The 12,175-nt window shown below is 39.4% G+C and overlaps 1 protein-coding gene across 7 annotated transcripts in view; it reads right to left on the bottom strand.

Annotated features, from left to right (window-relative positions):
* The window catches only part of ANKRD29 (ankyrin repeat domain 29), a 51,395-nt gene that overhangs the window by 18,737 nt on the left and 20,483 nt on the right, over window positions 1-12,175 (bottom strand). For all 7 annotated transcript variants that reach the window (XM_090285723.1, XM_090285721.1, XM_090285722.1 and 4 more), the window contains 4 exons: window positions 12,007-12,105; window positions 8,317-8,415; window positions 5,428-5,526; window positions 2,491-2,589 (listed from right to left, as the gene is read on the bottom strand). In XM_090285723.1, the coding sequence (XP_090141849.1) occupies window positions 2,491-2,589; window positions 5,428-5,526; window positions 8,317-8,415; window positions 12,007-12,105 (396 nt within the window). The remainder of the gene's footprint in view (window positions 1-2,490; window positions 2,590-5,427; window positions 5,527-8,316; window positions 8,416-12,006; window positions 12,106-12,175) is intronic.

The following is a 12,175-nucleotide window of genomic DNA, read 5'->3' as shown; positions in this document are numbered from 1 at the left end:
TTGACTCCATATGCAACTTTAAAGAAAACAATATTGCATCAAATGCTGAATTTAAATTAACATTTTTTATTATTGGGAAATATTTCAATAATGTCTTTTCTGTGAAAAATGATAGTGTTGTATAGAAAATGACATCTTTCATCCATAAAAAAGTACATTTGATTCATATCAACTCTACTTGGTGAGGACACATAGAAAGAACTAAAAATAAGTTTTTAGATTGCTTATGGATTTAAATGATCTCTGTGACTCTTAACCTCTTTATCTAAAACAGCTTAACCCTGACTGGTGTGGCTCAGTTGGTTGGGCGTTGTCCCATAAAGTAGTTTCGGTCCTAGGTTAGGGCATGTACGAGAAAGCAGCTGATTGATGTTTTTCTCTCACAGCAATGTTTCTTTCCCTCTCTTTTTCCCTTCCTTCCCCTCGCTCTAAAAATAAATACAATCTTTCAAAAATAAAGTAAAACAATTTCGAAGGAAAAAATTTTTCAAGTTTCAAATCAAGAATTTAGTCTTTTCAAAATCTGCCTATTGTTAGCTTTGTAAACCCCGACAGAAAATCCGGAGCCGGAGTCCCTAAGGCGGTTTGACGTTGTAGTCAACACCGGCAACTCCTGCGGCGCACCTGAAGCCAAGCTGTATTGACTCCGTCTTTCCCTTGGACCCTTCAGCTGCGAAGAGAGGGGGGGTCTGCTGCATGGGCAACAGCAGACCCTCCATATCACCCTGCCCAGGCTCTGTAGCTTCAGCTTCACTGGAGAGGACACTCCAGCGTCATCGCAAGATGTCGATTCAACACGGGAGGAGACAGATACCGTGTCACTCCCGAGTCGGACTGCACGGCCATTCTCGGCGGTGCAGATAGACTCTTAAGAAGCTACACCATCGTCTCTCGAGACGGACGGCAGCCGACGAATTAACATTCCCTCTCCCAAAAGTACTAAATAGTTTTCAGTTAGTTTGTCAGTGATAGAAGGAGAAGTCATTCTTACTACTATTCAGATTCCCTGCAGCTCAGATAAAATGACAGCTGAATAATTTCAATGGAACTTTGTTAATATCCTATCACAACGTGCCATAAAATGTCAGGACTCCATAGGATGGTGATGCAAAAATTATAAATGAGGTTTATCTAAAAATAGAAAGAGATTAAACCAGGTAAATATCTTTGTCATTATTTTGTGAATTCAAGAATTTTCTGACAATGTCCCAGCTGCGATTTAAGAATAAAACATTGGTTTCCAAATGCCCTACCTATATAATATTTGATCACATGCAGGACATTTTAATTTTTAAAAATTTTATGTTTAGAGAGAGAGAGAGAGAGAGAGAGAGAGGGAGGGAGAAAAGGACGGAAACCTAAGTATCTTTAAAATGCTAAAAATATAATTTTACATCCATAGCAGTGTCTGGCACATGTTAAGTTCTCAAGAAATACTGATTGAACATTAACTAAAACAACTCTCAAAAATCTGGGAGTTTGAAGAGATCATCAGGATCATCCTGCCCAGCCTCCTAAATTTCTGATGAAGGAAAAGAGGTCCAGAGAGGTTGATTCATTAGTTCAAAACCACACCAGTTATTGACAGAGCTGGATCTAGAACTTAGGATTCCTGACCTCAAACCCACTTTGCCCAATGGCTCTTTCCTTTCTTAGGTTCCTTATACACCTTGACTTTTTAAGACTGAAAAAACCTGTGGTCAAGAACTTGGACCAACCTTAAGGTTCCCATAGCTATTCATTATGGGAATATACAGGCATTGTCAAAGCAGGTCACACTATAGGGGGAACCTGCCTGGGTATTATTTACTGGTAAGAAATCAGCTTGACTTTTCTCTAGAAAACTACCTTTAAAGTTATCTTAACCTCAAATGTTCTGTTAAAAACAAATTAATTAGTGAAGAAATAGTTCCTACGTAAGAGAAGCTTATTATAATGCCTTACATTTGGATGGTTTTTCTCATCATTTCTAAAATGAGGCCTGTATTATCTTGAAGTTCTGTTCCTTTAAGTATCAATTAATTGATTTACCAGATGTTGGTAAATGAAGTCTTAATAGCATTATAATTGTGAGAGATGAAGGCGTGGAACCTACTAATGACTGCAATCGCCTCCTCTCTGGCTTGGTGAAAGAAGTGGGAGTCAGAGATAAGGCAGCATATCAGTGGAGGGACTGGGCAGGGGCAAGGGTACCCGACGCTGCTGTATTTACCTATGTCCCAGGCTAGCCCCCTCTCATTACCTCAGTGCAGCCATAATTTATTTGAACAGGAGGTGGCAGAGTGTGTACTTGACCTCAGACACCAAACATCCAAGTTTTAAAATAGCAAATGGTGATGTCAGCCTGATTTCATGTAAGCCCAAAGCAAAGAAGAAACCCTGATCAAAGATTAACCTGTGTCACAGAAGCAAAGCGTTGACTGGTTGTCTAGGTAAATGCTGCTGTGGGTGAGCTGCCCCTCCCCACTGCTCTGTACACACGGACATTACCTGCCTTGGCTGGTTGACTTTTGCTCCTGAAGACAGCAGTAATCGAATAACATCCAAGTAACCACCTTGGGCAGCTAGGAAGAGTGCAGTAGCTCCATCCTGACAGAGAGCAAAGTGAAAGTGTTAAAATCATCTTTCACATTTATTTTAAAAGAAATTACCTTTTAAAATACATATATTTAACACAATTTCCCATCTCTGCCCCCCTTTTTCGTATACATAGCTAATGTTTTATTTTTTGAAGAATGATTCTGAAAGATCACAAAAAGACTGAAAGGTAAAGTTTAAAAGAGTATTGTATCGATAAGTTATAACATATATAATGACTTCACAAAATCTTGATCCCAGAGCTTATGATATATTTAGCTGGTAGTAGCATCTAGGTTTTCCATATATCCAGTCACCGTTTTTCTCTTATCTGCATAGACTTCTCATTCGTTGCTTTCTGCTTTTGTCGCATAATCTGAGTCCATCTACATTTTAATTAGATTTTTAAATACATATAGTTAATACAAATTTCCATTTCAATCCTTCTGTCAATTAAAAGCAAAGTCTTAGTTAAAAAATAAACAAAAAAGCAGTCTATTAATAAAAAACAACAAACAAATTTCCCAAATCTGTTTTGTGCTTTTATGATTTGGGAGTCCTTTTAATTAGATCTTTCCTATACCTTTCTCATTCTTGCCCCCTATCCATGTCCCCCCAATGTGGAGTTTCTCCAAGCTTTAAAGCATAAGACACTTTCAGAATAACTGCCTTAGTAAGAATATCCATGAACTTGCTCTGTGCCAGCCCAGCAGGCACCCATAAGACCTATACGTACAACTAAGCAACCTTGCATAAAAGCCCAAAGCAAGTACTTGTTTCCAATTTTCTTTAGGCTTCTTTTTAACTGAGTGTCTATGTCTTCTGGTCATTTCATTTTTCTTCAAAACGTGTCATTGGGTATTTTTGACAATACATGGGTCATTTGAGGGCACGCATCCTCCCCATCTGCTCGCTTCACACAGACAGAACACGGTGGGCTTTGTTACTGTCAGACCACAGTGGAAAACCCGAGCACATTCCAGCTAATTACTACCTTCCCATCAGGAACACTAACCACAAGTTAAAATACAAAGCACCTTTCCCTACAAGTCCAACCACGTGGAGGGTGCTGGATTTCCAGTGGGCGTCAGCTAAACTGCCAGATTCCCCTCAAGGCAACCATTAAAAAATTAATTAGCCTGTACAGAGTTTTAAACAGGTGTTTGATATGGGAACAAAAAATTTTCAGCTGCTCTTTACTGTGTTGCTGTGTGCTTAGCAGCTTGTAACTCTTAGGAAGTTTTTAAAATGAGTATCTATGCATTGGATTTTTTACTGTGCTTTACAAACTTCTGTTCCTAGAAGTTTTCAAGGATCAATGACAGGGATTCCTCATATTTCAACTGTTTTTCATGAAAACATTTACACGGGGCTCTTTGGGTAAAGGTAAGAGTCTTAACAGAAAATGTAAGTTCTGGTGCATGAAATTTCTTGATTCACCTTATAAAAGAGATGAATTTACAAAGGAAATGGGCTCTTCCCAAACTGTACATCTCTAAGGTTATGTACCACCCTCATGAACCTTATGGAAAAATATTATCTAACAGTACAAATTCTATGCCCACCATCAGTTTGGACTGTTGACTGTTAAAGCTATGAAAACCATAACATCACAACTCATTTTCTTTTCCAAAGACTTGAGCTGTTCCTAGTCAGCTTACACATACATTTACTCACACATATTCTCAGATGTACTGCACCTATATACAGCCAAAGAAAGAGCTGTTGACCTGTAGTTCTTAGCCTTGCCTACATGTCAGAACCACCTGTTGCTCATGTTGTGCCCTTAGAGATGCTAGGTCTGTGAATGTGGGCTGAGAGGTGGTATTTTTTTAAGCTTTCTATGTGATTCTAATGGGCAGCCAGAGTTGAAAATGACTCCTTTAGACCATTATCAAGTACTTCGGTCATTCAACTGGGAATGCTGTAGGCTCAGAGTATTACAGAGTTTAAAGTACAAACGGTAAGGCTAGTTGCCATGTACTTCAAAGAGGTCTTTGATTTGTCAGAGTGAACCGTGTAAACATTGGAAAGGGTGTGCAAATGGAAAAGTTCACACCTACACATCTCGTTACATGTCTATGGAAATATACAGTGCCCTAGGCATAAGGGCTAACTATCTAGAGGATAGCCTAGAGGTAGGATAGCCTAAAATGTGGTTCCTAGGTAACTGGAAAAAGTAATTCTTCTACTCCTCACTATGACTCAAGTCACTTCATCTTCCCATATTTTATTTTTTCCTATAAAACTGGAATCACATTTGCCATAAAACCTATAGAATTACAATGACAGTCAATTAAAATAATGCTTGGGTAATGTGCTAATTGCCAATTAGCTACAAACAGACCCACGCTAGCAGTGGATGCCTCTCAGAGGGCAATGGTATGCGTGTATTTCACGGGTCTTCATCCACCCAACTTCACTTCTCGTCCAAATAACCTGACTTCTCCTTTTTTAATTTTTGCTCTTTCTCCCAAATAAACCCACAACAGAATTTATTTTGATTTCCACCAAGTCCATACACTGGGCTTGTCATGTTATGAATGAGTGAGCATGTATCACATGATTTTTGAAGGCCCAATTGCACAGGTACATGAAGCATTTCCTGTGTAAGAGATTTAAAAAAGCAGAGAAAAGATGGGTAAGTAAGGTTATGTTGTTTCCACATAGAAAAAGATCATCTGGTTAAATATATATATATATATTTCTTTTTTCCCCCCTTGATGTCTCAGGTTAAAGTCCTATAGTTCATTAAAATATTTTTTGAAACTGGACTCCTGACATCCAAATTTAGACTGCAGAGGTATGTGTAATGAGGGAATGAGCAAGGTTCCCTTGCAACACACTCACATAAAGCTGGTCATGGATGTTGGCTCCATGTTTCAGCAAGGTATCCACCACCTGCATGTGCCCATACTGACTGGCGGCCAACAGGGCAGTGCCCCCGTCCTATGGGCATGCAAAGCATAAACACTTTAGAAACAGCGCAGGCACAAATCTTACCAAAGAGATGCTCTTCATATTGCGAGAACTTTGGGAAAGAATTTTCCATAGATAACAACAAACTCACATTTCCCGTTTTGTCCCTTTTACATTTTCTTTATAATCATGACAGCTCATCTTAAGGATTTCATTATGTTGTACACTTGGATGACTTGCTTGAGATCTATTACAGTTGCTTGACTAAGTTATTAGGATTAATTTAGAAATGTCCCATGTATACTAGAATTATCAAAGTGATCATACTCTAAGTTATATATGATCACTATGTTGTATACATGAAACTAATATATTATTGTATGGTAAGTGTAATTGAAAAACAACAACAACAACAAAAACCTTCTCATGTCAAATGCAGACTCATCTATTTGCCTCTCAATAAAGGAAACAAAGAACAGAAATTCTGTACTACTCAGGTCTGTCTTGGAATTGACAGAATAGCCTTTTGGCTTCTGGCCAGAGACCCTCTTGACAAACATTGGTGTCTCCCTGTGGTTCCGCCCAGTTGTAGGCCTCTGAGATTAAGGTGCTTTTACAGGATAACCCTCAGGGGCCATTGCCTTCATGAAACAAGATCTGCATCCATTAAAAGGATGGATAATTACAGCATATTCCATGTGCCTGTTAACTGTCCTACTTAGTGTTTTCCTTTGAACATGTGCCAATCTGTCCCGGTTTCTTTTAAAATGTGGGCCCTGGAACTAAACAGAGCACTGTAAAGTGGACGTGGTCTGATGTGGAGTGGGACATTCCTTTGTTCCATCTACTCTACTTTTATTTCTGCAGCCCCAATTAGAATTAGCTTTTATGTCAACCACATCACACCACTGACTCATTGAGTTTGTGGTTCGCTGAAACCCTTAATGGGTTTTCTCAGGTGCTGAAGCTAATGCATTATCTTTTCCCAACTAGGATTGTTGTTTGTTTGGCTCTGTGAATTGGTATGTGGACACTTGAGCTAATTATAAATAATGCAAGAATATGTAATCTAGTTCTAAAATACAAATCATTAATATGAGATAGTGTGGTTTTTAAATATGGGCATAAACTATTTACTCAAAATGCCCACCCCTCAGAGCCCCATCCTCTGATTCAGTAGGTCTGGGGTGAGGCCCAGAGAGAGGCCTTTTCACCAGTCATGTTGGTGACTGTGGTGAGCAGGTGGCAGGCGGGCTTCACTTGGGGATGCTTGTGGCTGAGTGGTGGGAGAGAGCTGAGTTTTGAAGGGTGAGGAATGGAGGAGAGAGACTGAAAGGCTCAGGTGGGGGTGGGTGAGCATCAAAATATTGCTTAATAGCAGCCATGAGAACCCATGTTTCCAAGTTTTGTTTTATTAATTTTCTCAGCTCTTTGCCTAAAGAGTTTAGAGAACAGATTAAATATGATGATTGTCATAGAAGAGCTGACAACTTTTATTTTTAAAAACAACATTTTCGGGGGTGGGTATAAATTTAATAACAATGAGAACAATTGTTGACACGAGGTAAGTTTTAATGACTGGATCGTATTAAAAGTCAAAGCCTCCTGACACCCTCTTCCTCCCCTGGAAAGCTCTTGGACACCTGCAGTTGACCTAATGGAAATGTGAAATGCCTCACCCGGGGCCCCTTGTTCCATGGTTTTCTGGGACAAAACAAACTGGTTCATGTACAAAGGCTTTAAGCCAGCACGAACTTGCTAACCATGAAAACTGAAGCAGCCATATGGCTAAATGTGATCATTTTGACATAGTTCAAAGAGTTGAGAATTAGGTTTGTAAAACTTGACTTTGTTTTTAGTTGTATCAGTTTTATAATGAAAAATTATATTTAATATAAAAATATATACACACATATTTTGTATATTATATTATACAAAATTATATTATATTCTGCATGTTTGGAGCATGTACACACTCCAATAGGAGGTTTCAGAAAAGACAGAAACCTGATATTCAGATCTATGTAATAATAATCAGTGTAATAAAAAAAAACCCAGTGGAAACTCCCTTGATATTAAATATCAAATACAATGAATTAAGAAAACCTAAAAATTTCCACTGGGGCAGATTTTCAGGAATTTTTTGTTATGATTAGACCAGAAATAATTGACAATTACAGAAAAGTTATGGCCGTTCAAATTCTCCTACTACAAAATATTATCACTTAAAATCATATTATGAACACAAAGTTGATCTTTCTGCAGTCTCAGTTTTCTCATCCACATGTCCAATATGAAGGCTCAATTACTTCTCTTGCCCAACTATAAAAACTGTAATCATATACCATATTTCAGTGAGGACATCTCAGGAGGTAAACTACCTGCCAAATCAGCCTCCTTACAATCTCTGAGATTCGCTAGGATCGACTTCATACTTCATCATTTCCTGTTATAGCAGTAGGATGAATCTTGAAGCAGAAAAACCACATGAAAACAGGGAAAGTTTAAAGCACCTGCTACTGTATCCATCCTGGTAACAAAATTCAGTGTCCCGGAGTAAAAGCTACAAGTGCGAAAAAGAATCTAAGTAATTCCTCATAAAATTGCCCAATTGTGAGCTCCAGTAAAAAACGTCATGTTCTGAACTGAATCTCTAGGAAGACTCCTGAACCATTACAAGGAACCTTGTGAAATCCACCTTCCTAGGCTGAAAATCTTATATAAAAGGAAGCACAATTTTTTATTATAGATGAAGAGAAATGAATACTCATGATTGCTAAAATTCTTCAACAGGGTATAAAATCAGCAAAGTGCTCTTACTTTGGTCCTAAATTCAGTGGATGCTCCAAATTCAAAGAGAAACCTCACGATATCATTATGGCCTTGCTGGGCAGCAAAGAACAGGGCAGTTGTACCTGACTGGGAGAGACAGAGAGGCTGGTTTTAAAAGACATTTGTTTACATTACAAAAAATATCCTTGCATATAAAACATCTAGCCTAAGAAGGGATTATATTTAAACTGATTATTATTCTTTGATCAGAGAAATGACAAGATGAAAGGAAAACTTTATTCTTGGTGTAGTGGAATAAATGGTGGACTTCCAAAAGATATGTCTTGGTTCTAATTCCCGGAACTTGTGAATATTACTTATATGGCAAGATTAAGTTAAAGATTTTGAAAGGCGTTTATCCACGTGGGCCCTAAATCCAGTGACGTGTCTTTATAAGAGTGAAGCAGAGCTTATTTAACACAGAGAAGAGGCACTGGCAATGCGACCACAGAGGCAAAGATTAGAGTGATGGGTCTGCAAGTCAAAGAATGCCAGCAGTTACTAGAGCTGGAAGAGGAAAGAATAAACTCTCCTCTGGAGCCTCCAGAGGGAGTACAGGCCTGTGGACACCTTGAGTTTTCTGTTTTTCAGAACTGTGAGAGAAGACATCTGTGTTGTTACAGCAGCCATAGGAAACAAACATGCTTGGTATAGTGTTTTGGGAACATTGGCATTCATTCACATGGAGAAGAATTCTGGTAGTGGTCTGGTTACAAAATTTATCACCCCAGAGTATAAAGCTACCTGTGCAAGAAAGAATCTAAGTAATTCACACAAATGGACTCAAAATATTTCCCCAAACAGGACATATGAACAAGAAACAGTCTGATTCCAATTTTAAACTTATCAATGATATTCTGAGACACAATTTTTAGCATTCTTTTTTCACAGGCATTTTTATAAACCTCAAAAATTGGTACTCAAATCATTGTGTAATCTGAGCAAAATCACCCTACCGCTGATGTATGTTGAATATTTTTCTTACAAGGATGTTCTTCACTCCTGTGTTTTGAGCATGGGATGAAGCTAAGACTACACTTTCTCAGACACAGTGAAAAGAAAACCAACTGGGAGTATTAAGGTAGTAGGTTCTCATCTAGGTGTGGCAAGCCAGGGAAAGCATGTCCTGTGGATAACTGATCACTCTGAGTCTTGCTCTTAAGGGTGTGTGCATGTGTGCATGTGTGTATGTGTGTGACAGGATCAATAAGGCCCACTTACTGTGGTAGGATACATACTAGCACCTTTCCAGACATAACCCTCTATCGCAGGCTGTGCCCCCGCCAGACCCTTCCCCAGGAAGGCACCATGACGTGACCATTCACAGAGCCTTTCTGCCTGTGATGCAGAAGTGATTTTCTCCTTGATTCTTATGGAAAGAAATAGGAAACATTTGCTCGTGGCTTTCTTGCAGTGGAGGATGCTGGGTTCCAGAAACCTTAAGACATAATAAGGTATGGATGGAGAAACTTGGCTAGAATAGGAAAACTCTCATCTTCTTTATAGACATTAATTTTATAGATTACCAAAGGTCATTTTGGTGGTGTTTCTTCATTAAGAGAAAGGATTTTGTTTTTCAGTACGCTTTTTTGACACATTAATTATAAAAACCATATTTACAGCAGTATGAGCCAATTTTGGAACATACACACTGTTCATCATCATGCACATGAATACAGCAGCCTGTAGACAATGGGAGCTAGACTTCAGTCTGGAATATGAATCAAGGTCTTAAATGCATGGGCTTCACTCCTGAATCCCAGGGCCTCATGACTACATGTGTGGCTTCTATGCCTGAGAGTTTTACTCAGCCAATAATGCTGGATCTCCAGAGCAATGGTCTTCCAGGACCATCACCTTCTAGTTTGTCTCTCTAGCAAGCTCTGTGTGTCAAGATAGTCTACCTAAGAAAACAGTGGCAGGTACTCTTTCAGGAAACAAATATTCTGATATTGCAAAATCCATTACAAATGAACCAAGGTAGAGTCTGCCATGTAAGTTCCTCAGTGCTGCTAAACACTCCCTTTCAGATTCCAAAACGTGAGGTGAGGTTGGGGCCTCTCTTTGTCTTAGCGGGTCTTTTGCCCCAGGCTTCCATGGCCTCAGGGGACCACCAGGAACTTACACAGAATCATCATTTGAGCCACACAGGTTACCTCCAGATTGGGCACATTTTGGTAAATCTTTAAGGGCCACTCTATTCAATGTACAATAGTTCCCCTCTTCAGAACATTAGCTGAGCAATTGGAACCAACTATACATTGGCTGGAAATCAAACAAATGTTTCTCTTCTTCTCCCAGCTTTCTAAGGTGTTATGAAGATATTTTTGTGCATGTTGAATTTGTCTTTAAGGATAAAGTTTTTGAGTAAGCAGAGCTGGATCATATTGTTTTTATTAGAGAAAACTCTGTTTCTTCCTTAAAGTTAAAATAAAGACTAAAGCAGAGAGGAAAAAATTAAAAGATGGGGGTAATTTTAAATTGTGATTCTAAATGGGCCCAAGCATTTTCTTCCAAGAGGAAAATCAGCTGCTGAAGTGAAAATGACCTAAAACAATGATCCAGGGTTATGGAAATTGATCAGAAGATGCTGTCTGTGAGAAGACTGGTTGGACTTGCTGTAGTCTCTTTGTACTGCTTCTCTCAACAGACCAGGCTTGCTGATCCAAGGCAACGAGAACCAGACTCCAGATTCTATCCAGTAAGTGTCACTTTCCCATGGCCTATGGCCAAGGTGACACTAAGAGGGGAGATAAGACTTCTAGATACCCTGCAGAACATCTAGCCCTTACATATGGTACACCTTAATTTGCTCCATACAGGGTGGCAGACCAGCCTGGAAGACAAGGTATATTGCTCGGTGAAAGTTTGGTTAATGAATCATCCTTTTTAAAACAACTATAGGGCAGGCCTCTCAGTCAGAGCAGAGCATGGAAACCAAGTGCTCTAGTCTGGTTCTGAGTCAGTGTGGACTGACCTGTGCATGTGTCTCCATTAAGGATAGTTTCCCAGGCCCTATATTGCCTTGGAAATAAATGTACCCTCCTCAGACCTGAATCCCAAAGTATATGAAAATGTCCTAGCCACCCATTGTCCTTCTACATCAGACCAAGAATGGGTCCTCTGGCCAGATGGAACTCCCAAGATTAGCCTTGAATAAAGGATGGGAACACACTCACATTTTCATCCAGTGCTCACTCACCACATGGATTTTGGGGGCAGAACTTATTTAATACATAGCCAGTCAAGAGAAGTCCTTTGAAAATATGGTTTGGTGGGGATGGTTGAGATAGTCTAGCAAGTGAGCCTCATTAAGAACAGGTCAGTGACATAATCCTTCTAAAACTATGATGCTCTCTATGAAAATCCTATGAATTCTATAGCATCTCATCCCAAGGGAAGAAACTGATTTAAGCTTGGGACAAAATATTTGTGTTTAAGGGGTGTGGTTAGAGGTATGGTTACCTCAGAATGCAACATGTGCCTGAGAAGATATGTTCAACTGAAATACAATCAATGTGCCTTATTTTAGGAACAATAAAGTCTGCAATCTGGGCTTTAGCATCATACAGGAGAAAAGCAATGATTACTCTTGCCCTTTTTAACAATTCACTATTGTGAAAACCTCAAGCCTCTGTCACTTTGGTTGTTCTTATTGAAGTGCAAAACTTGACTTACCTCTCTCTGGAGATTGATGTCTGCTCCTTGGAGAACGAGTTCCCTCACACAGTCTATGTGACCGGCATAGGAGGCGACCATGAGGAGTGTGGTGCCACACTGGAGGGAGGAGAGACAGATGAACAGGCAGGCCATCACATGTCAGAGAGTGGTACTGGAGGAGAGGCTA

The sequence above is a fragment of the Furipterus horrens genome, unplaced genomic scaffold (genome assembly GCF_987537825.1).
Source record: "Furipterus horrens unplaced genomic scaffold, mFurHor1.1.pri manual_scaffold_8, whole genome shotgun sequence".
Classification (NCBI taxonomy): Eukaryota; Metazoa; Chordata; class Mammalia; order Chiroptera; family Furipteridae; genus Furipterus; species Furipterus horrens.
Note: the sequence above shows the minus strand (reverse complement) of the source record. Positions and strands in the feature narration are given on the sequence as shown.